The following is a 21,299-nucleotide window of genomic DNA, read 5'->3' as shown; positions in this document are numbered from 1 at the left end:
CAAATACTTAAAGGGCTTCTAAACCAAAAACGTGTGGCTAAGCTGTACATGGAAAAAATTGTGGCAGTGTGCATGAAAATACAGATTTGGACATGCTGCATCCAGGATACAATGGAAAGGGCACCGTGGGTCTGCTGGTGGGTCAGCGGACCCACCACGTACCAGTGCCTGCAACTGGCACACCAGTGCTTCCCACGGCGCTAACCACCTCTTCCTTTTAATTTCTAACAGCAGCCCCTGAGTGGGTGTAAAACAGAAAAGGAAACACAAAGTATTTTTTCCCTCCAACAGCACAGCAGAAAATAAGTTCTCTTTAAAATGTTTCTTCTGCGTTTTTTGACTCTAAACCTATTTTGTAATAGCTAAAAGAGCTGGATGCATCAGTAACACTTGGGGGGAGGGTGTAGGAAGGGCTCTCTGCAGCCGTGTAGTGTCTTGGCTGTCAGATACAAAGCGTGCCCTCTCCCAGCAGTGCTGCTGAGGGCCTCAGAGCTCCTGTCATCTCCCCATCCCCTTGGAGTAAATCTACCCCCTGCTTTCCACATGTTGTTGAGCTCTGAACTGCAGAGAGTGTTTTGCTCTGTGTCACAGTGCAACGCGCACCAGTACGGGGTTCCTCGTCGTTTCCCGCAGCGAGTGACTGCTTTTGAATCACGGCAGGGTTCAATCCTGAATCACGGCAGGATTGCTTGGGTCTGACTTCAGCGTCAGCCCTCCTTTGAGCGTGGAGCTGGACCAAATGACCTTGGAGTGTCCCTTACAACCCGGATTGTTTATTCATTATATGTTTCTGCGGCCGTTTAGAGTTCAGCCTATAGGGAATAATTGCCTGAGCTCCCCTTTTTCACCCATATCCACGAAAGTCTGTTAAACTACCGATTCCCACTTCCTTCATAACCAGGTTCGTAAAGATACTCAGCGAGACCTTGTGGTTATGTGCTGTACCATACTTTAGGGGGGAGGACATGAACAGGAACATACAGTGTTATCAAATAAATAAGGTGCATACACGGAGTGCCTCATCTCTGTGCAAGTAGGAATTCCCAGGCAGAGGAATAGAGGGGAATGAAAGGTGCTTGTCTCTCTTCTGGTAAATCTGTGTACTCGTTCTGAGGACAAATGATTCTTGAAGCACCCATGTATAACCCCTGCACCAGGTTACCTGGCTGAAACAGCGAAGGGACTGAACCATGTCCCTGTGAGCTGCAGTGAGAAAGTCCTCTTCAGAAGGAAAAAGCTTCTGCTGTAATTAGAGCAGGGCTTGAATCAGGATCACAGGTGTAAAACATAGAGATGTGAATCTGAACTTTATTTGCTTGGTTCCATTTCTAATTATAACGCTTCATTTTCTGCTTACTAATTCTCATAAAGCTCTCTGTGAAGCAGCAGAACTATTAATATATGTTTCTTTTTTTTTTTTTTTTTTTTTTTTTTGCAACAGTGAATTAGCAGGCTGAAAGGAACAAACATTGAAACGACTGTAAATTTAGTAGGTCAAGGAAACTTGAGGCTTGAACCCAGTGTCCTAGTTTATTGCAGTCATGACAGAAACTGCACTGTTTGTACAGGAGATCTTTTATTCTTCAGAAGCACAGAAAGTTGCAGGTTAATTGCAATTAACTGGGTTTTCCCTTCCCTTCTTGACCAAGGCAGCTACCTCAGGTCACAAAAATGGAAGCCAGAATTAATGTATGTGGATAAGAAATGTAAAATAAAACACACCTAAGCTTTTGCTTTGATTATTGTGACAGCAAAAATTTAATTTGGGAAGAACATATTATAATAATGTTCATAAAGTCTTGCATATTTAAAGAAATCGATTTTAAATTAAATTCTAACACTATATTGCTGTATCATTTTCAAATTAAAGAGATTTCAACAGGTCTTTTTCTAATGTAAATAAGTGCTCTAAAGAGATACCAGATTCTTAAAGTGATCAGTGATTAGCTGTGGAATATTACTTACCTGAAGAATAATAAATAATGTAGAGCACTGTTTGTTATACTGGTGAATCAACTCATCCGTTAGTTGTCACTAATTGAATGAATGCAAAATGGGGCTGAAAATAATATTATAAGGGTGTCGCCCCTTTAAATTCTAGTGGTTAAGCATGGTAGGTGTTTTAAGTTACAGCTTGCAAAGATCCTGATTAATCTGGTGACAGATTCTTATCAGACATCTATTTACAGTGTCTCCATTACCTCAGGATCCAAAAACAAACCATGTCCGGAACATGCTTCCCCACTCCCCAAGCTGCAGGGCTTTCCTAAATAACTCTAATCATGAAACCTATTTATTTTAAGAAAGTAATGAACAGTCCTGAGCGTTTTGTTGTGTCTTTTATGCAGACCTGACAGCCCTAATGCTTCGGGCAGTAAGCTGCAGCTTTGGGACCCTGAAACGACCGTGGATTTGGAAACGGCGGTGTTGCAGCTTGCCCACTGCATTCTTGCTCTGTGGCATTTGCTGTCCTGGCACTTGCCAGCTCCACTGTGTGCGCAGTCGGCCGGAGGTAGCTGGGATGCATCGGACTTGTTGTATTTGTGCAGATAAGCAGTGCACGCACAGGAGAGCTGTCACGACCCGTGACATAACCTGAGATATTTGTAGGTCTGTCGGTGCAGCCTGTGGCTTGTGAAGAGCTGGTCTGCCACTGGATGTGAGAGTTTTGGAGGGTGAAGGTGTTAAGTAGATTTGAGACCCTCCTTCACATATACCTCTGAGGTTGGTCACCAGAACTAGGTGTAAATTGAAGAACCTGGGAATGTCTGACAGCTTCTGGGCTTGGCTGGATATCCTGGCCAAGTCACCACTCCTTGTCAGGACAAAATCCACGCATGGCCCAGGTGCTCTCCCACTTTCCCCCTGAGATATGCAGGCACACGTGTTTGTGGGAACTATGACAAGTCCCCAGTCTGGGCAGCTGTGAGCTCAGAACAAGGAGGAGAGCTGTGAAGAGCATCGGCAGTCCGTCAGTCCTGGCAAAAACGCAGGGATGTCTGTTGAGCCAGCCACATGCTCAAACTAGAAACGTTACCTAAACCACTGAGTATTGCAGTGAGGAAGCTTGCATGCTTATGAAATCTGTGTCATTTTTTCTGTGGTGGATCCTACGTAACCGTGATGAGCTCTGCTTCCCAGACAGCATGCTTCTCTTGGGCCACAGAGGATCTTTCTGGTCAAGACCGTGGTGAAACCAGCTGACCAAGAGGAAAGAGCTGACCATTATCTCAGTACAAAACGCAGATGGGGATCTGGGGTAGTTTTAGCCAATCTTTCCTTCTTCTTAGTCTTGGAGTTTGCTTAGGGTTGGAGCTAGTTTTTGCATGGCAGTGGCCATTTTATTTTGTGCTGACTAGAACTGCCTCTATCACCAAGTGCAGGTGGATGAAAGCGCAGGGTGAAGGCCAGGTTAGGTGCACTGTTCCGCTAGCAAATCCTCTCCACCTGTATTTGTAAGCCGCTACCTGCCCCATCGGTCTGCATCTGTCCCCACATCAGACCCTCTTCCCTGAGTTTTTATTCACCTTGATGTGCCCGCAGGGGCTGTGCGGCTTGACAGAGGTTAGCAAAGTCCACTGTGTCCTCTGCCAGTGTCCACGTGTCCTCCCGGCTTTGTCCCTCAGAAGTAATGCTGCCCAGTCTCTTGGGGCATGTGGATGTGTTGGTGGGGCCAGAGATTCACAGCTGTGTTTCAGCTCTTGGCAGTTGTTGCCAAGCAGGCCATGCTGGCTCTATGTAAGAGAAGGAAACTTCTGGACAAAACTAATTAATTAGGAGAAACATGGTCAGAGTCTGCCAGTGACTACAGCCTCAGCTACTGTTATGGACACCCTCTTGGAAAATGCTAAGAAAGTTTACTATGCTAAAGTCCTTTTGAAGTTACTGCTGCTTCTGGGACTCCTCTTTCTGCTTTGCAAAATTTATTTATTTTTTTAATCCCTTTTTTTAGAAGAAAGAACCTAGACATGTGCCTTCATAATGTCCGTGAGGTTTTTCTGAGCTCTCCCTCAGTCCGCCTTTCCATTTACACTCACATTCAGGGACGTTTGAGTTGTTCAGAGATGGGGGTCTTGGCTTAGAGGCAGGACATGCTCAGCCAAAGACTTTCTGCAGTGGGATCTCCATGAGATGTGGGAGAGTTGTCTTCAGCTATTTCCAAAGAGATGCTGGCAAACATCCCGTCCTCCTCCACATGGGAGAGAAGTGCGGAGATTTCAGTAGGAGGAAATATCCCCTATGTTGGCAAATAATTATAAACTGAAAACCTGGTGGAACTGGGATAAATAACTATAGGACAAGTCCTCATGGGCTGTATTAAGAAAGACAACATAAATACACATATCTCTCTCTGTTTAGGTTTAGTGTATATGGTTTGACAGAGAACCCATACATAGGTATGTATAATGTCTTTAACTAGGAAATCAGAGAAGACACGGTTTTGCCCGAGATAATAGAACCAGGAGCGACAGCTATTTCACAACACATCTTGCCCACTCTGATAATTATTAGGCAATTCAGACTGTGCTTCCCTCCGTCGAGGCACCAGCTTGAGGTTATCCTCCAGACAGCTCTGCTAACTATCCTTAAACCTGTCAACTCTGTAGCTGAGTGGTCCTCAGCCATCCCTGCACCATGGGCAAGTGATGTATAGCCGGTAATGTCATGCTTTGCTTTTCCTGCTGATTAAGAAACTGTTTACTAACACAGGCTTGGAGCAGGGACACGTAGGTGTACTTGCAGTAAGCCCTGTCTGTTTTCCCATGTATTGGCCGAGATGCCCATTTCAGGCCTTTGCGGGTGCTTTAAATGTGCAGCAGCACCAGCGTTGATTTCTGGTGGATGTTTTTTCTCCTTTTCAGCCCAATGCACAGGCAAAGCAAGCAGTGGCCTGAAGTGGTGCAGGGTGACAAATTGACTGTACCGCTGCTGCTTACTTTGCCTGGAAAGAGGAGCTGGCTGCTGCCACTGCCATTGAGGAGGGGAATGGTTTGGTGGGACAGGGGCTGGTGGGCAGGGAGGGAAGCCCTGCCCCAGGACATGCAGTTGCCGTCCTGTCTGATGTCTCTCAGCAGCAATAGAAGCAGCAATCCCTGTTTTCGAGGGCTGCCCCTGGCTCTCCTCAGGTCTGCCTCTTTCAAAACACAGAGTTTGAGTGACCCCCTGCACAAATCATGTGTATTTAGTACGTGGCAAAACTCTCCATATACTGATGTCTTCTCAGAAAACTCACCACTGTGGAAAAAAAAAATAAAAATCTCATGCCCAAAACTGTAGGTTCACCAAGTCTATAAATTCAAGATTGGTTATGGAATAGCTTGTGCTTTGTATTTTAAAGAGGACTATGGAAAAGTGAATAATATTCTGTAGAAATGAGAGGGCCTAAAAAAGAATCAAGCCAATGAAATACAGGATAATGTTTGCCTTCCAGGATTACAGCTTGTGCCATGACCATGAATAAATATGTGGAGGAAAATGTTTCTCAAAAATCCTATACGACAATAAAGTATTTCATGAAGATGCTGAGCAGTGTCAGTGAGACCTTAATCTTCATCTTCATGGGAGTGTCTACAGTTGGGAAGAACCATGAGTGGAACTGGGCCTTCGTTAGCTTCACCCTCCTTTTCTGTTTAATCTGGAGGGCACTGGGTAAGCACGTCTCAGTCTACATGTCAGTATTCTTTGCAAGTGAAACTTTTAACCTCCTCTCATAGACAGAGTCCCATCAGCTTGTAGGATGGCCATCTTATTTCTAACATGTCCTAGATCGCAGGGTCAACTTCCATCTTCCCCTGAAATGGAACCCCAAAATGAGTTCGGTCCAGATCCTGCCCATCTAAAGTCAGAGGCAGTCTGCTTGTTAATCAGAGTACAGGTATTTAAGTGAACATTTATTTACAAATAATCAATTTTTGCTTAAAAGAATTAGCAGTTGTACAACAATTAAACAGTTTGTGGGGTTTCCCTGTCATTGGCACAAATAGCATCAAAACAGAAGATGCTGTAGATGAAGTGTTGTTCAGGTATATATTGTGAAGAAAAAATTCCTATAAGAAACTGCTCGATCCCTCCTGAGTTTGCAGTACTAGCTCTTCTTCTTTTACCTTGAGACCTAAATGCAGGCCAGGCTCGTAGGTCTTAAACCTGCCCCTCGCCCCAGTTTCAGCTGTAATGATTTGGTCCCTCTGTGTGCGAAGGCGACTCATGCTCTGATCTGCCTCTGCAACCCTACTTCCAGCTCCCAAGTCTCCCTCCAGCACAGAAATCGGGACTGTTTTCCCTCCTGCACCTGCAACCCCACAATTAATACCTTATGCTGAAAAGCAACCAAGCAGCCTGACTGTCCCCCAGCCCCTGGCGCCCATGCTTTCTCCCTTCACCTGCCTTTATACCTTTAATCCTGTCCACCACGTCCCTGGAGCCTTTGCCTTCGGTGCACCAGCGTGCACGGGCATCATCTTCTCCCTCCATCCCCAGTCCTGCATCCTTCTTGTCTGTGCAAGTAAAATTAAGTGAATAGGAGTTTGCAGGATTCAAAGCACAGACCGATGGAGGTGACAAGCCAAAGTGTTCAAAAGCACCTCAAATCCTATTTAAAAAAAAAAAAAAAGATTAGTAGGCTCGGTCTGTAATGACACAGAGAATTATTGCTGTTCTAGAAGTGCAGAGTCCAGCAGATAGCTGTCTTGTGGAGATCAATTAGCTGCTTCAGGTCCTAAATCGAGCTGGCCTGAGTTCGTTAGCTCACTAAAGGTCTTTAAGATGATGCTCCTTAGGCATTTTAAATTTTTCTTCCATTGTGTTTTCAAGCTGCTAAGTGACATTTCATTTGCCAATAATATATAGGTAAGAAGGAAATAGAAGTGTTTTAAAACAAATATTGGCATCATGGGGGATTTCTGTGTAATTTAATTTCCCTTTTTTCCCCTCCTCCCTGTATTCCTGTTTTTTTTCCTCAGGTGTTTTTGTTCTCACTCAGATCATTAATGTGTTCCGGACAATTCCTCTCACTTTTAAGGACCAATTTATTATCGCCTATGGAGGCCTCCGAGGAGCTATTTGTTTTTCACTTGTATTTCTGCTTCCTCCTGCTGTGTTTCCCAGGAAGAAATTGTTCATCACTGCTGTTATCGTGGTTATATTCTTCACTGTTTTCATTCAGGTAATGCCTTTCCTCTTCTGGACTTCTTTCTCTGACAGCTGGTAAATAAGCAGTGGGTAGAAAAATAAATGTCCTAACTTACTGGAAGGAACATTCTTGAAGGTACTCTCTATGGTTATAGCTTGAAAAAAATGCTATGCAGACTGCAGACAGGTAGCAAAAGTATGCCAGATATTAAGTACTTATACTAACATATAAGTAGTATTAATCATTTAAGACCCAGTGAGGTTGGAGTAGAGATAAAAGATAATCTGGGTACAGCCCCAGCCCTAATTCCTTGTTAGAATATTTAAAGTTGTGTGTTTACTCAGGAGTTCGGTGTTGGATGCGGTGCACAGCGAGAAGTGGACTGGAGTGTTTGAGTCTGGGTGTTAGGCAGTGGTGCTGCAAACCAGCTGGACGTCCATCCAAAAGCACCAGGTGTGCAGAAGAACATGAAGAACTAGTCTCTGGTGTCAAGCTGGCCGTGGAGGTCTGGTCAGGAGTGACCAAGAGAGAGGGAAATGACTGAACCCAGCAAAATATAGAAGCGGCTAAGCCCCTCAAATAAACATGTCAGGCTAGTCATTATCCAGAGCGGTGAGAGAGATGTGAGAGGCTAGTACATGGGATTTCAGGTCTGTGGGAAAATAAGTAGATTTTTATCCTGCCTTTTACATACATAGGTGTGCCATGAGAAGTAGCAAGTATCTGTGCTCGTGCTTGGGAAAGGGCAAAAGGTGGTTGGAGCAGCCGGAGATCAGTTAGTTGACCTGGTGTGTAAACTATGAAAACTGATTCTGAAGGGTAGAATAATTTAAAATACAGAGGTAAACGGAACGTGTTATGAAATGCAGCATAGTTTACCAAAGGGAAACCTGGTGTCATTGTTGAATAAGGCAATTTATTTTCTAGAGTAATCTGTTTTTACTGGACTATTGTAAAATCTTTGGGGGAGGGGACTCCATAGGAGATTGTTAGCATAACTACTTGTTAAACTGAGGTTCAGATTGACATTAGGATGATTGTAAGATGAACGAGGAAGGAGCTGACAGTTTCGCCTATAAAGGGAAATGGAAGCATATGGTCCTTTGGGTCAGAAGGGACCTCTGAGGGTCTCTGGTCCAACCCCGTGCCCAAAGCAAGGCCCCTTCGATGATAGATCATGTTGCTCAGGGCCATGGCAAGTTGAGTTCTGAATATCTCTCTGGATGGAGATTCCCCAGCCTCTCTGGGCACCTGCTGGTCAGATAACAGGCTGACAAGATGTTATTAATGGAATTCCTCAGGGGTGGTTCCTGGGGTTGGTTTTGTTTAATATTCTCATTCCTGACCATGGCACATAAATGTAGGAGTTTTTTGTTGCTGATGTTTCTTGATGACAGGCTTTGGAACGTGTTCTCAGGGTGACAGCAATATGGGGTATCGTGTAGGAAGAAGAGAGTAACTGAGGGCCAATATGATAGCAACAGATTGAACTTTAAGTGCAAGTGTGTTCTTGCTAGGACTTTCTTACTAGGGATTTCTTTTATGAAATGGGAAGCTTTCTTCTGGAAAAAAATAGAAGGAAAAACACAGGTGTACTAGTTGATAATGGGGTGGAGTTTAAGCCACAAATGCTGTGGGGACAGAAGAAAGGCAAATCTGATCTTAAGACATACTGAGACGGGTATTTCCATTAGAGAGTAGTGTCATGTTCTAGAGTGATCACGGGACTGGCAAGCCTGTTGTGTGAAAGGAGACCAGAATGCCTTGGCCTTAGCAAAATGAAGGAGAAGAGGGAATATAATTACTGTTTATATGAGGGAGTGAACACCAGAGAAGGAGGAACACTGTTTAAAAAGACAAATGTTGGCACAAGAACAAAGTGGTACGAAGTGACCGTGATGCAATTAAGAAGCAGCTTTCTAATTATCAGAACAATGTTGTTCACGATGAGTGTTCCAGTATGAGCAATGGGGCAAAGAAACCTAACTACTTTTAAGATAAAGCTCAATTCATTTATGCAAAGAAATATGTGACCTGGTTGTCTGGGATAGTAGGGACTGATCTCAACACCATGAGAGATTCATTCCTCTCCCCTGTGCTAGTGTGTCTGTACAAATCAACAGATTATATATCAATTCTTCCACAAGTAATTGTTCAAAACCATTATACCATTCTGGGATAGGCAAAACTTTCTGTTCTTTCTCTGAGAATAGTCAGGCAAGGACACATATTTACAAAAAGTCTTAGTGTCACAATTTTGAATAGCAGTTTTAGTGCTGCTGTTGACACATCTTTGAGTACCTGTTTTGGAAGTAATTATGAAAAAAGAGGACTTCATATGTTTGCTTTGGAATGATGGGGGATCTCTTTATTAATTCAGAAAACAAGTGAGGGTTTTCCTAATATATGAGAGAACTGGAAAAAAAAAAAAGTTTAAAAATACTATGGATGGGGTGAGTGATGTATTCCTGATGGGGTTTGTCAGGTTACCCCTCTTGGACCTCTTAGCTCTTGGGAGCCCCTTCCTTCCTTCTGTTGCATTAGGGGAGTCTGTGTGCTGACAAGGACTTCATAGCTAAGTGCAACACCTGCTAATAACAAGAATGAATTCACTCTTCTAATTATTGTGTCAGGCTGGATTTTGGGGTTAGGAAGGTGAAAGTGTCTCCAGAGCTAAAAAGGTATCCACAGCCGTTTTCAATGCTCTGATAAAGATGGAAAAGACTGAAAGGCTTTGTTTTTTCTTTATGTTTATGGAAAAAAACCCAGAACTATTATTTGCCTTTTTTTTTTTTTCTTCACAGGGAATAACAATTCGCCCACTGGTGGAATTTCTAGATGTCAAAAGGTCAAATAAAAAGCAGCCTGCTGTCAGTGAAGAAATTTATAACAGGGTATGTTGCAGCTTCAGTGTCATAGATGAAACCCTCATATAGATGAAATTCCTAGTGGCTTTCAGTAAGACAAGGACTCTTGTCCTTGACTACTGTCCTTTCAGTAAGACTGTAAGGACAGTATTACAGAGAGGCACATGGTCTTTTAGATTTCTTTTTGATACCTGTTATAAGCACAATAACTGTAAAGGTTATATTAAACCTTTGGCAGTTACCAAAATTAGCATTATCACGTATCATTATTTTGAAGTCTTCACCTTAATCGTTCACCTCTTGAGGTAAATTAACTTTCTGTAGTTTGTTTCACATATGAGATACATGTCATTTTAGAACTTGGCTATATTAGGAAAACTTTGTCAATTTAATTATACTACATTGCATTTGAGTAGGTCTAATTAAACAAATGCAAACTCCTCCTAAACACGCTCTTAAAGTTACTTAACTCTCACATCATCAGCCTCTTGATGGATTTGTATTTGGTACGTGTATGTCTCCAATTATTGCAGTTTATTAGCCATTCATATTCTTGAATGTATTTCTCCTTTATGATACTTGAATTCTGAGCAAACAAGCTGCCTCTGGGGATCAAGTGAGATCTTAGCTGAACTGATTCACTCTTTTGTAATTCATAAGAGGCTGAGGAAGAGTGTGTTTCTAATATTAGGTGATCAGGATGCTTTGAGGTGAGGCTAGACCACAGTTCCCTAAAATAGGGAGCTCAGGACTTGATGCTGGGGATCTCAGCTCTGTCCTGTGCATCCCGAGGGGCCGGTGCTGATGTGGGGATCTGCTGCCCATGCAGGCTCTCCCCGCCACAAAGTCCTGCCTGGTTCACTGTCAGGCCTGGGGAAGCCCCTGGAGAAATCCCAGGCATAGCCCTGAATGGTCAGGGAACTTAAAAGAAGTGAAAATATGGGAAAAACCTACAGATTCAGGCAGGAGCTGAGCAAGACTGCCATTGAGGAAATTAGGAACTAACTTCTGTCCTTCTGAGGCTGTGAGCTAAGGAAGTTTCAGGGGAACAAAACAGAGTCTGTCTCTGAGTTTGGTTAGACTGCATTTAGTGAAACTGAAGCATCGTCCTGAATTCTGACTAGATGTTTCTGTTTTGAAGTAAGTTAGAAACTAATAATGACTGAGGGCAAGCCAAGTGATATCTAAAAGTTTGTGTAATGAACCAACGTTTCCCCTTCAGTTCTTTGACCATGTGAAGACGGGAATTGAAGATGTGTGTGGACACTGGGGTCACAACTTTTGGAGAGATAAGTAAGAATGGCATTTAAAACTCTTTGTTACACAGGAGAGGCTGAATGAAGGCTGTTGGGCATCATATTTCATTTTCAGCATTTTATTCTTGAGAGCAGATGGTTGTTTTTAGAACGTGTGGGTTACAAAGGGAAAGCAGCAAAACAATGTCTTTTTACTAAACCACAAGCAAGTAGAACAAAAGCTGCAGCTGGGAAGAAAGGCAGCCCTCTGATCCCAGGGTAAAGGATGGTACCTTCTGAGGGTGCGTGTCCTCTCCCTGGTTCTGACTGTTTCCGAGCCTTTCATCCCACCCGGCCTTCCTCCTGCAAATTGTATGTCTCTGCTGTGTGTGTTAAGTGAGGGGTTAGTTCCCTATTTCGTGGGAAACATAGAAAAGCTTTGGGACTTTCTCTAGCAAGATCAAGGCGCTAGCTGGCATGAGGTGCGCATGAGAGATCCTAATGGCAGGCAGCTCCACAGTTCTTGAGGGTATTATTTAAGACTTAGCGTCTGTTAAGAAGATTACCACTGGCAATACCTGAGTAAGTTATGTTTTCAATTCAGCTGCTGAATCATCATCATCAGTTTGGATCTAACTCCCTTTTCTCAGAAGCGCACTCTTTTACACCCAAATCCTTTAGTCCCAAAGCGTGGGCATTGTTCTCCTACCTTCTAGTCACTGCTCCAACAAGAATTTAAGTGTTTATTACAGAGATGAATAGCACCAGCAGGACGGGCTGGGAAGAGCCCTCTCAGATGATTGAGGGCAATGCAGTGAGGACACTCTCCTGACATGACATGGGTACAGCTTTCCTTTACTCAGCCTGGTTCTCCTCCAGTCTGCGTGGGATCTTGAATGAACAGATTACGGAGCAAAGGGGGGTCCCACCTTTTCAGGACCTTCAGACCCAAAATCAAGAATAATTTCAGAGTGGCCGGAGGGCAAAATATTTTCTGACAAACAAAATCACCCCAGCTGTAATCAATATTTTTTCACTAAGCATCCAAGAGGGTTGCAGTTTCTGTAGAGGAAGGGAGAATTTCCAAAGTTTTACAAGAGCAGGCTAAAATTTCAAAGAAAAAGCAATCGGTGCAAATTTAGACCTTTTATTTGTTATTACAGTAAATATTTAATGTTCTCTTTGTCTCGATGAAAATGGAGAATTAAAAATAATATTTTCTAATAACACAGAATACCTAAAAGTTAAAAGTTGCTGCTAGGGAGACTGTCTATTAACATATTAACCAAAACACAGGTTAAGAATGTCTATCATCTGAAGCAAAGATGAACTCGACCCTTTTTTTATTTTACTCAGCAGCAGGTTGTTAATATGAACAGACACATTCCCAGGGAACAGACTCCTTCACAATTGCATTTGCTACAGTATATTGGCTTTCCTTAACTATGCACAGTAAAAATTAACTGGTTGGGTTGGTTTGCCTCACGTACAGGTTTAAAAAGTTTGACAATAAATACCTGCGAAGACTTCTAATCCGGGAGAACCAGCCCAAATCCAGCATTGTTTCTTTATACAAGAAGCTGGAAATCAAACATGCCATTGAGATGGCAGAAAGCGGAATGATAAGCAAGGTCCCATCGTCAGTGTCTCTCAGGTAAGCAAGCGATGCCAGTGCAGCCGAGCGTTCCGGCTGGGTCATGTAGTTTATTTCACAGCCCAGTCTGTAGGCAGGATAATCACTTTGACTTAGGACACTGTGTGTGCAAATGTCACCTGGACAGAGGGCAGATACGAAACAGGAGTGTTTTGCCTGCAGCTCATGCACAAAGCACTCGGTGAGCTGTGCTTGTCCAGAGCGTGCAGTTTTACAAGGGCAGCTGCTCACGGGAACATTGATTTGCCATGGAGAGCGGAGCTGGATTTGAGCCAGTGCCTGCCCATCTGCTGCAAATAGCTATGGGTGAAGCCTGAGGAGCATTTTGAAAAGTACCTTAATCAAATTTACAATTGAATGTCATTTATATCAAATTTTGGTGACTGAGTTTTGAGCCTTACCACTGACTCAAATGAGATCAAGATTTCATTCCTACATGTTAATGTTTTCACCTGTTACTCGGTTGTTTTGAAATGTTGTTTCCAGCTCTAAGAAAGGAAGTAGTTCGAATGTAATTCCCAATCACAAAAATAAAAACATTCTTCCTCTCTCTCTCCTCTATTTTCCTTCTTCTATCCTACCACAGTGAATATCATGAAGGAAAGATAAAGCCACTTTCTCCCACTGAAATGGAAAACATGCGGGAAATATTAACAAAGAATCTCTACCAAATACGACATCGAGTAAGGATGAAGTTTTGCATACTTAAATATCCCACTACTCTCTGAATATACTGATTACCTTCCCAACATATCTTTGGGCTTATACATCTGCTGTACCATAGCATAATAATGAAAGCAGTTATTTACTTCTATTGCCTATGAATCCATGTCCTAGCATACGTTTAGCAACATATTCATACTCCTTTATGTAAATAGCTTACTTGATCTTACATTATTGATAAAGCTTAATGTTTCTGTCATATTGCCTGCAATATACTTACATTATTTACAAAGGACCACAGGTGCAAATTCAACCCAACACTGTCCACTTATATCAGCATTTTGCTTGCTTCATGATATGGGATTAGATTTCCCATTTGCCTCCAGTTGTGAAGTTGTTTGTATGAAGAGCAGAGGTGATGAGCTGGAAAAAGAGTGAAATAAAAGCAAAAGGACATTTCACATTTACCCTCCTGTGGCTAAGTAGTTTGAATGCCTGAGCCCTTGGAAAACATTCAAAAGTGGAGCAAGCTTCAGCTTGCTGGGGGTAAAAATGACTTCCCCCCAGGTGACTCATCTTATCGCTTTCAAATGGGCGTCCTCTGTTGATGTATTGACTGAGCTAGTACAGTGTGGGGGTAAACACTGTATTAAGCCAGCTTCTTCCAATTTCTCTTTCATTATAAATATCAGCAGGTTAAACCAAACCAAAACAGGTGCTTATGAAGCAGATGACTAAAAAAATGCTGGCATAATTAACGTTCTTGTTCTTAATCATCTGCAATGTGGTGTTGTTCACAAGGATTTATGATGCTTATTAAAACATTAAAGCAAAAAGCCTCTTTTGCAATGTGCATGTAGTTCAACACATTTGACGTTACGCTTTTCAGAATGTGACCACTGTTTTTATATTTCAGACAATGTCATATAACCGACATAGCCTGGCTGCAGATGCAAGCGAAAAGCAGGCCAAAGAAATTCTGATCCGTCGCCGACACAGCCTTAGAGAGAGCCTGAGGAAAACGAACAGCCTGTCAAGAGAAACACCGGTACTTGAATTTTGGTTGTTTTATAGAAAGCAGTTCTTTGTAGCTAAATGTCATGCAGAACAAAATCTTCTGAAATGCAGAAAAAATAAATCCTGAATTTGGAAGACAACTGCACATATAAAATCCCGCCTTGAGCTGCACCCATGGGTTCCTTAATTTGTGTTAACCCCTCCAGCAAAGCTTCAATCTTGTAGAACGTGATACAGGAGTGGGATTTCTCTATCAGTATTTTGATGAAGCGTGGATGATGAAGGTCAAAAATGACTTTGAGATAGACAAACTACTTACAGTATGCTCCAAAATATGGGAAAGAGAACTTCTCATCGAGTCAGTTAGAGTGAGCTCTTTGTTTGAAAAATGTTGTGGGCTCTTTAGTGTTCATAAAATGTAGTCAGGACTTCAGGTTTTGACACAGAATAGGAAAACCCCCTCTGCCTACAAGAAATGCTGTGGCACAATAATACTTGGCTCTCTGAGGCAATCCTGCAATACTTTCGCTATGAACTTCAGACCATAGTTGAATGGAGCACACTGATTTCAGCAGGGAGGCTGATCCCCCAAATCACCTTCCCATTTTAGGTATCAGGGAAATTAACCATCCTATAAACATGTATTTTCATGTTACAGGAATACCTAGTGACTGTTGTTTTCATTGATACAGTTCTCCTTCAGCAGCTGAGGATGGAATGGTGTCTCCAAAAAGTGCTATATCTCATTTGTGATCATTAGCAGGGCTACTGTGGTGTTAATTGTGACAATAAGTCTGTTCCTGAATTATTTTTTCCCCTCTCAACCACAGTTACGTATGTTGTCTTTGTCATACAAATAAATGATTTACTAGGTAGAATAATGAAGAGACTCAACAGGATGGAGACTTTTTGGGGCAGGGAGAGAAACAGGGTGTCTGACAGCTTTTTAAAATGCACAGGCTATAATTTTAAAAATAATTATCCTTGGATAAATCCACCACAGAGGGAAGTGTAGTGGTCCTGAGCAGCACAACACTATCTGAAGAGGAAAAATCTCTCATGGAAAATAAATTTCCTTTCAGGTTCCCTTTGAGCATGCAGCAATGAAGGGTACAAGCAGAGGAGAGCTGGTAGACTGTAAAGGTTTTAAAAAAGCGTGGTAACACATTGTAAGAAAGGATGCCCTTGAGAAACTTTTGAATTTTAAAATAAAGCAACCTGTCCTGGAAAGTACCTCTCATGTTCCAGGAAGTATGAGGTGTGCTCTGCTCCCAGGGCCTTTCGAGCTTAGTCTTGGGAAAACAAGGATTTTATGCCCTGAACTGGTAAATGATCACGCTGGTGCCTAACTTCCCCATCAACTTCAGTGTGACTAGTCAACTGTATAAAGTCATTTATATGTATAAAGTGCTTGCAGGATCAGAATACAGATTAGTTCTTGTGCCAGAGCTTCAGTCTCAACCTAATTTTTGCGGCTGACTAATAAAAAGTTTCAAAGTGGAGTTGCATGAAGTGATGCCATGCTTGCAGCGTTTGCCTGCCTTAGGAAAACCTCTACAGGTAAGGTTGAGGTTAGAGAGCATACATTTATTAACTTCGATCTCAGAGGACATATCACCAGACTTTCCTTTGATTAAGCTGCTTGAGATTACTCAGTTTTTACCTTAGTTAACATAGACCTCAACCAGCAGTCAGCGTTAACCTGAGTGTGTAGTAAAAGGTCACATATTAGCTAATCCCAAACTACTCTCCAGCCCTTTAGCTACATAAACCCATTCAAGCCTCAGTCATGTATCTTAAAATATATTATGCAGGTATTTCAGTCTGCAGTAACTTAGCATTTCTTGTATTTCATTGCACACAGGCAGCTGCAAATACAAAAAGATTCCTTTCACTTCCTAAAAACACTAAACTCCCAGAGAAGCTACGAGTGAGAAACAAAACATCTTCCAGAGGTAATGAAAACTTTTCTGCTGTCTCTTACTGTGCTGCAGTCATTTTGCCTATGTAGAAGGAAGGTTTTTCTAGGGATGACATAGAGAAATCAGCATGTTAATTTTCAAATAAATATTAAAAGTTTTACATCCACTTGCTTTCATTCTAGGGTAAATAACCTTCCTGGCATATTTGTAGGTGTTGGATATTCTTAGAGCATTAAAAGCAGTGGGTCCTGAAGTAGGTATTTGAGTGTAGAGAAATACCTCAGCAAGCAGAGTCTTGTGGGGCTTTCTCAGCTCAAATGCTGTTGTGGCAGAATCCTCCCAGCACATCTCCTCATGTGAGCAGGCAGCAGCCTGAAGCACTTCTGCACCAGAAACACTGCCATGGCTCATTCTCCTTGTCTTTATTCCATAATGTCCCGATCTCCCTCTTGGATTATAAGCATATTTGGTTTCTTTTATCACTGGGGTCAGGGTAGAGGACACTGCTCTGAGAACCAAACCAGAGAGAGGTCATGAGGTCTGGTTTATGAATCTCATTAAGAACTTCTCAAAATGCTGCGATTTACAACTAAAATGTCATTATTTTTTTTCTTCTGCCTAAACTCACAGATGTTTTATATTTGCCTTCTTGAATTCTAACAAAAAAAAAAAAATCTGGAGGAAGACAACAATTTGATGTGAAAACTTTGCCCAATTCTCTGTGTTACTTTAAATTATTACCGGTTGCATTACCATGCTTATACCATGCTCAGGAGCATTTCCTTTCATGACAAGCAACCATCAAGATCTCTTGCTGGGAAGATTAAATCTCTGCACAGTCACTAAAATGTCCTGATCCCTACCCCAATTAGTTTCCCACTCTTCAAAATTCATTTAGCAATAGGCCATGTTTTTGTCTGTTAATAATTACATCTTTGCTCTCCTGAATGTAGGATGCCTTTTATTCTGTAGTTATGTATGCAGAGGTCACCTACTGTCACCTAGAATTAAAAAGGAAATGTGCCTCCAGATTATTCAATTGTCAAAAAATATATTATTTGACATATTTAGGGGAGAAAAAGCCTGCAAACACAGTCTGATGAAGACCTTCCTTGATATATAATTATCTGGGTGAATGGACAATGAAGTGCTGATATATTTTGTTGACCCCTTCCTCACCTTTTTAAAAGAAATGACACGTAGCCTACTAATGGAAGTTGTTCTTACGGCAGTTGCACAATACACAATTCTGTGCTTTGATATGTTTAAAACTTCCTATCTGACTTAAGTGTAAGAACAAATCCGAGGCATTCATAAATGATTGTTAAAATGATTATCAAATGACCGAAGTGTTCAAGTTTTGATGAAGATGTTAATCAATTTAAAAGAAGGCTGCTGGGGAAAATATAGGTACATGTACACATCCAGAAAGTTTCCAGCTTGGTTTACCTGATAACGATCATTTAAGTGCATTCCCTGAAGGATTGTGCCAGCTTTCCTTTGACCATTTTCTACCCTGCTGTGAGGGGGTGAAGGAGTCTGCAACCCTTGCAACCTGTGAGATTTGCCCTGTGGATTTTCTTTGATATCTTATATTCAGGCGTATTAAGGACAGGGGGTTTCCTCCCATCTGTACATTGACCTTGGAGAGCCTTTGCTCCATGGACTATTGACGTTCCTTTTCCAAAGTCAATTCTCTAGAGCCCCTGTACATGTTGTGCTCTGGAAATGCATCTCAGATTAGGTTTCATGGGATGTGGGGGTGAGAAATGTCGTTTTTGTATCCTGCGTGGACGTAAGCAGGGACTAGACCCCAGGTAGTTCAGAGAGAGACAGGTTTTTCCATGTCCAGAGCCAGAACTGGGGAAATGCCAACTCAAACACTTGGGCACTTGGTGGGTAAGGAGAAGCTGAGTGAGGGCTTTCTAAAAATCACTCTGAGGGGAGAGATGTTTGGAAGTCAAATCTATCTTCTGTCCTAGCAGAGTTAAGTGTCTGTTACCGGGTCTAATCAGAAAGCACCAAATTTAGGAAATACGGGGAAAGTTTCTTCTAAGTGTGCTAGTGCTCAGTGTGCTGTTATTTGAATACTCCTGAAAGAGTAATACTCTGCGCCTAAAATTTAAATTTTGTTTTCAATTAACAGTGGGCGACAGCAGTGACTCTGAGTTGGATGCCGCTACCACGGTGCTCAATTTAAGACCCAGAGCAGGGAAAATCTTGAGAGACCAGAGACTGAGACAGCAGAGGCCAGCGCCTGAGTTCAGGGTGGAGTGGAAGAACGAAGTTGACGGGAGCCAGGCTGGACAAGGAGAGCAGCAGGAGCCAAGCGCCTTGCCTCAGCCGTCCATTGGGTTCAGGCAGCCGCTGCTGACGAGACCAAGATTTGGCACTTTGAGCAGGGAAGATTTGACTGCAGACCACGGCTCAGCTAGACCCGTGCCACCACCACGGTTAGTTAGGCAGGCATCCCAAGGGGAAAGGCAGAGAAATAAGCCTGAGAACCAGCCATACTGAATATAGCACAAAGGGGACTATTGGTAATAAACCATGGACGTATTGAATTAGGATTCTAAACTATCTGCTCAGAATATGGGATCCAGTAAAAAAAAACAAAACCAAGCCTCAGTGTGGATCTAACCACTTCCATTTGGGCAAAGTCAATGTCATTAACTGAGTGAAAAGAATACTGGAGCAATTGCGAAGCTGAAGACATAAGAAAAATTAATCTCTTTTATAAATAACTTATGGCAATGCTTTAATTACATTATTTCCACTATTAAGATAGGATGGAAATGTGCCTTATCACATTATCTCTTGTGGAACCGAGTCATGCAGGTTCAATACCCAGTTATCCATTGAAAATCATTGTTGAAGGTCCAGTGATGAATGGGTTCTTAAAAATTTTTTATATCATTTCAGATTTTATTTATAATCCAATAATACTTGTTTTAACCAGAGCTTTAATATGAGTAACACTGAAAATTGCACAATGCACCTATCATATAGACTTTGTAAGAAGAATAAATATATTCCTGAAGCCCAGTTTGTTCGAAGAGCTGTGATGCAGAAAAAGGAGGAAGAAGAGAAGGAACAAGCTGTAGGAGCAGAATTGCAAATACACTTTATAGAAAGGAGTTGCAACAGAGACGAGACCTGAATAGCTTGAATTTTTGCTTTTTGAATTTTTGGCAATATGCTACCTTTGATAGGTACTGAGGATCGCCAAAGGAAATCTGAATTACCTTGACTTTCACTAATGTCAATAAGAGCTGAGAGCACCTAGCAGGACACCAGAAGCCCTAAAAAGAGAAAACTTCAAGCGGATAAATAATGTTGTTATTCAAAATTGCTTTTTGCACCTTAGTTTCTTTGTTGCAGTGCAAACACAGCAGTAGAATAGTTGCAGAGTGCTACACGTAGACAATGTGAGCAGTCTCCTGTTTGAGGCAGGGACCACTGAGACTCAAGAAAGCTTGTTTACTCACGCTTGTGACCCTGGTCAACTTGTTTTCCTTTTGTTTCCTCATCTGTAAAAGGGGGAAGATAATCTTTTGTCTGAGCTATGCACTCCAAGGAACGAAAAATGTTCCGTTTGATTTGTTTGTACAGAAAAGTAGCACAGCAGGGCCCTGGAGTCAGTTGAAGTCACTATGCACCTTAATAACACCCATAAGAAACACGGACTTCTTCATCCTAGCATAAATGGCTGCCATTTGAGTGCATATGGGAAGGGAGGGTGCATTAAAATAAATGATACTTAACTGTAGCTCTCAGGAATTTGCACTTTCTGTCCCACTTAAGCTGTCTTAAGTTTTGAGCTTGCTTTAGCACAGATACACATTTCAGCACAATGCAGAAATAATTTTCATTCTACTTGTTACAAGATTGATAACTTTTGTTGAAGAATGTACACTGTGAAATCATAACTTTTCTTTTTCATTAGCACATTTCTACATCTGTGGGCAATAAGATTCTTTTTTTTATTTAAGCTTGTTTTGAAAGAACTATTAAAAAACAATTTCCTTTTAAAATCACAGGGTAGATTTCTTTCAGAGGTTCACGGGGGGGGGGGGGGGGTTGCTAAATCAGTTTTATAAATGGGGATTTAAGACTTTCCTTCTTCTAACAGCTTTACCAAAGTATTTATTTCATGTATGTATTTGAAATGTCAAACCTTCCTAAACTCCTTTATTGGCACAGGTCTTTTAGTCTTTTTCCTCTGTTCCAGCTATGGAAGTTTCTGCTGTGTGTCAAATGCAAAGTCTAAGCTGCAGAGGGATGGCTATGTGGACCCTAGAAATCTCAGTCAAATGTTCATGGCTATTCTCAACAAATGGTTTTTGTGGAAGGCAATACTTAACTATTTTTTAATGATCATCTCCTGTTTGGAAATAAAACTGGATTCAAACAAAACCAGCAAGCATTAAAAGAAAATCTGAATTTGTCTTTCAACAGGAAAATATGTTTTCGTCAGTAAAACTGTCAGTGAGTACTCTGTCACTGCATTATTGGGATCATATTTGAATAAGAAAGAAGCCTTGAAGTTTTGAAGTTTGTTTTGAAGAAGTTTTGAAACCACATCCTCCTTGCAGATCAGACTGTTTAGATTAGGTGTTTTGTATCAGGCCCATCTGAAATCTGACCAAATAAATAAATGTGAAGTGTTGCACATCAACATTTAGTTTACTCCCTGTGCAGCTTCCTCATTCATGCGCTGGTAAATGACCAAGCAGTTAGCTTGTACCTGGGGAAAGCTGCCTTTGTTTTTTTTAAATGGGTGTCATTTTTTATGGCACAGTTTTAAATAAT

The 21,299-nt window shown here is 41.8% G+C and overlaps 1 protein-coding gene across 1 annotated transcript in view; it reads left to right on the top strand.

Moving 5' to 3' along the window:
* Window positions 1-21,057, top strand: part of SLC9A2 (solute carrier family 9 member A2) — a 34,382-nt gene extending 13,325 nt beyond the window's left edge. The window contains exons 4-12 of the mRNA XM_049834373.1: window positions 5,432-5,649; window positions 6,960-7,162; window positions 9,934-10,023; window positions 11,219-11,289; window positions 12,724-12,885; window positions 13,472-13,568; window positions 14,465-14,596; window positions 16,430-16,520; window positions 18,634-21,057. Of these exons, the coding sequence (XP_049690330.1) occupies window positions 5,432-5,649; window positions 6,960-7,162; window positions 9,934-10,023; window positions 11,219-11,289; window positions 12,724-12,885; window positions 13,472-13,568; window positions 14,465-14,596; window positions 16,430-16,520; window positions 18,634-19,004 (1,435 nt within the window). The 3' untranslated portion in view covers window positions 19,005-21,057. The remainder of the gene's footprint in view (window positions 1-5,431; window positions 5,650-6,959; window positions 7,163-9,933; window positions 10,024-11,218; window positions 11,290-12,723; window positions 12,886-13,471; window positions 13,569-14,464; window positions 14,597-16,429; window positions 16,521-18,633) is intronic.
* Window positions 21,058-21,299: the final 242 nt, after the last annotated feature.

This window comes from Accipiter gentilis, chromosome 31 (genome assembly GCF_929443795.1).
Source record: "Accipiter gentilis chromosome 31, bAccGen1.1, whole genome shotgun sequence".
Classification (NCBI taxonomy): domain Eukaryota; kingdom Metazoa; phylum Chordata; class Aves; order Accipitriformes; family Accipitridae; genus Astur; species Astur gentilis.
This window is presented reverse-complemented; position numbering and strand designations above follow the sequence as displayed.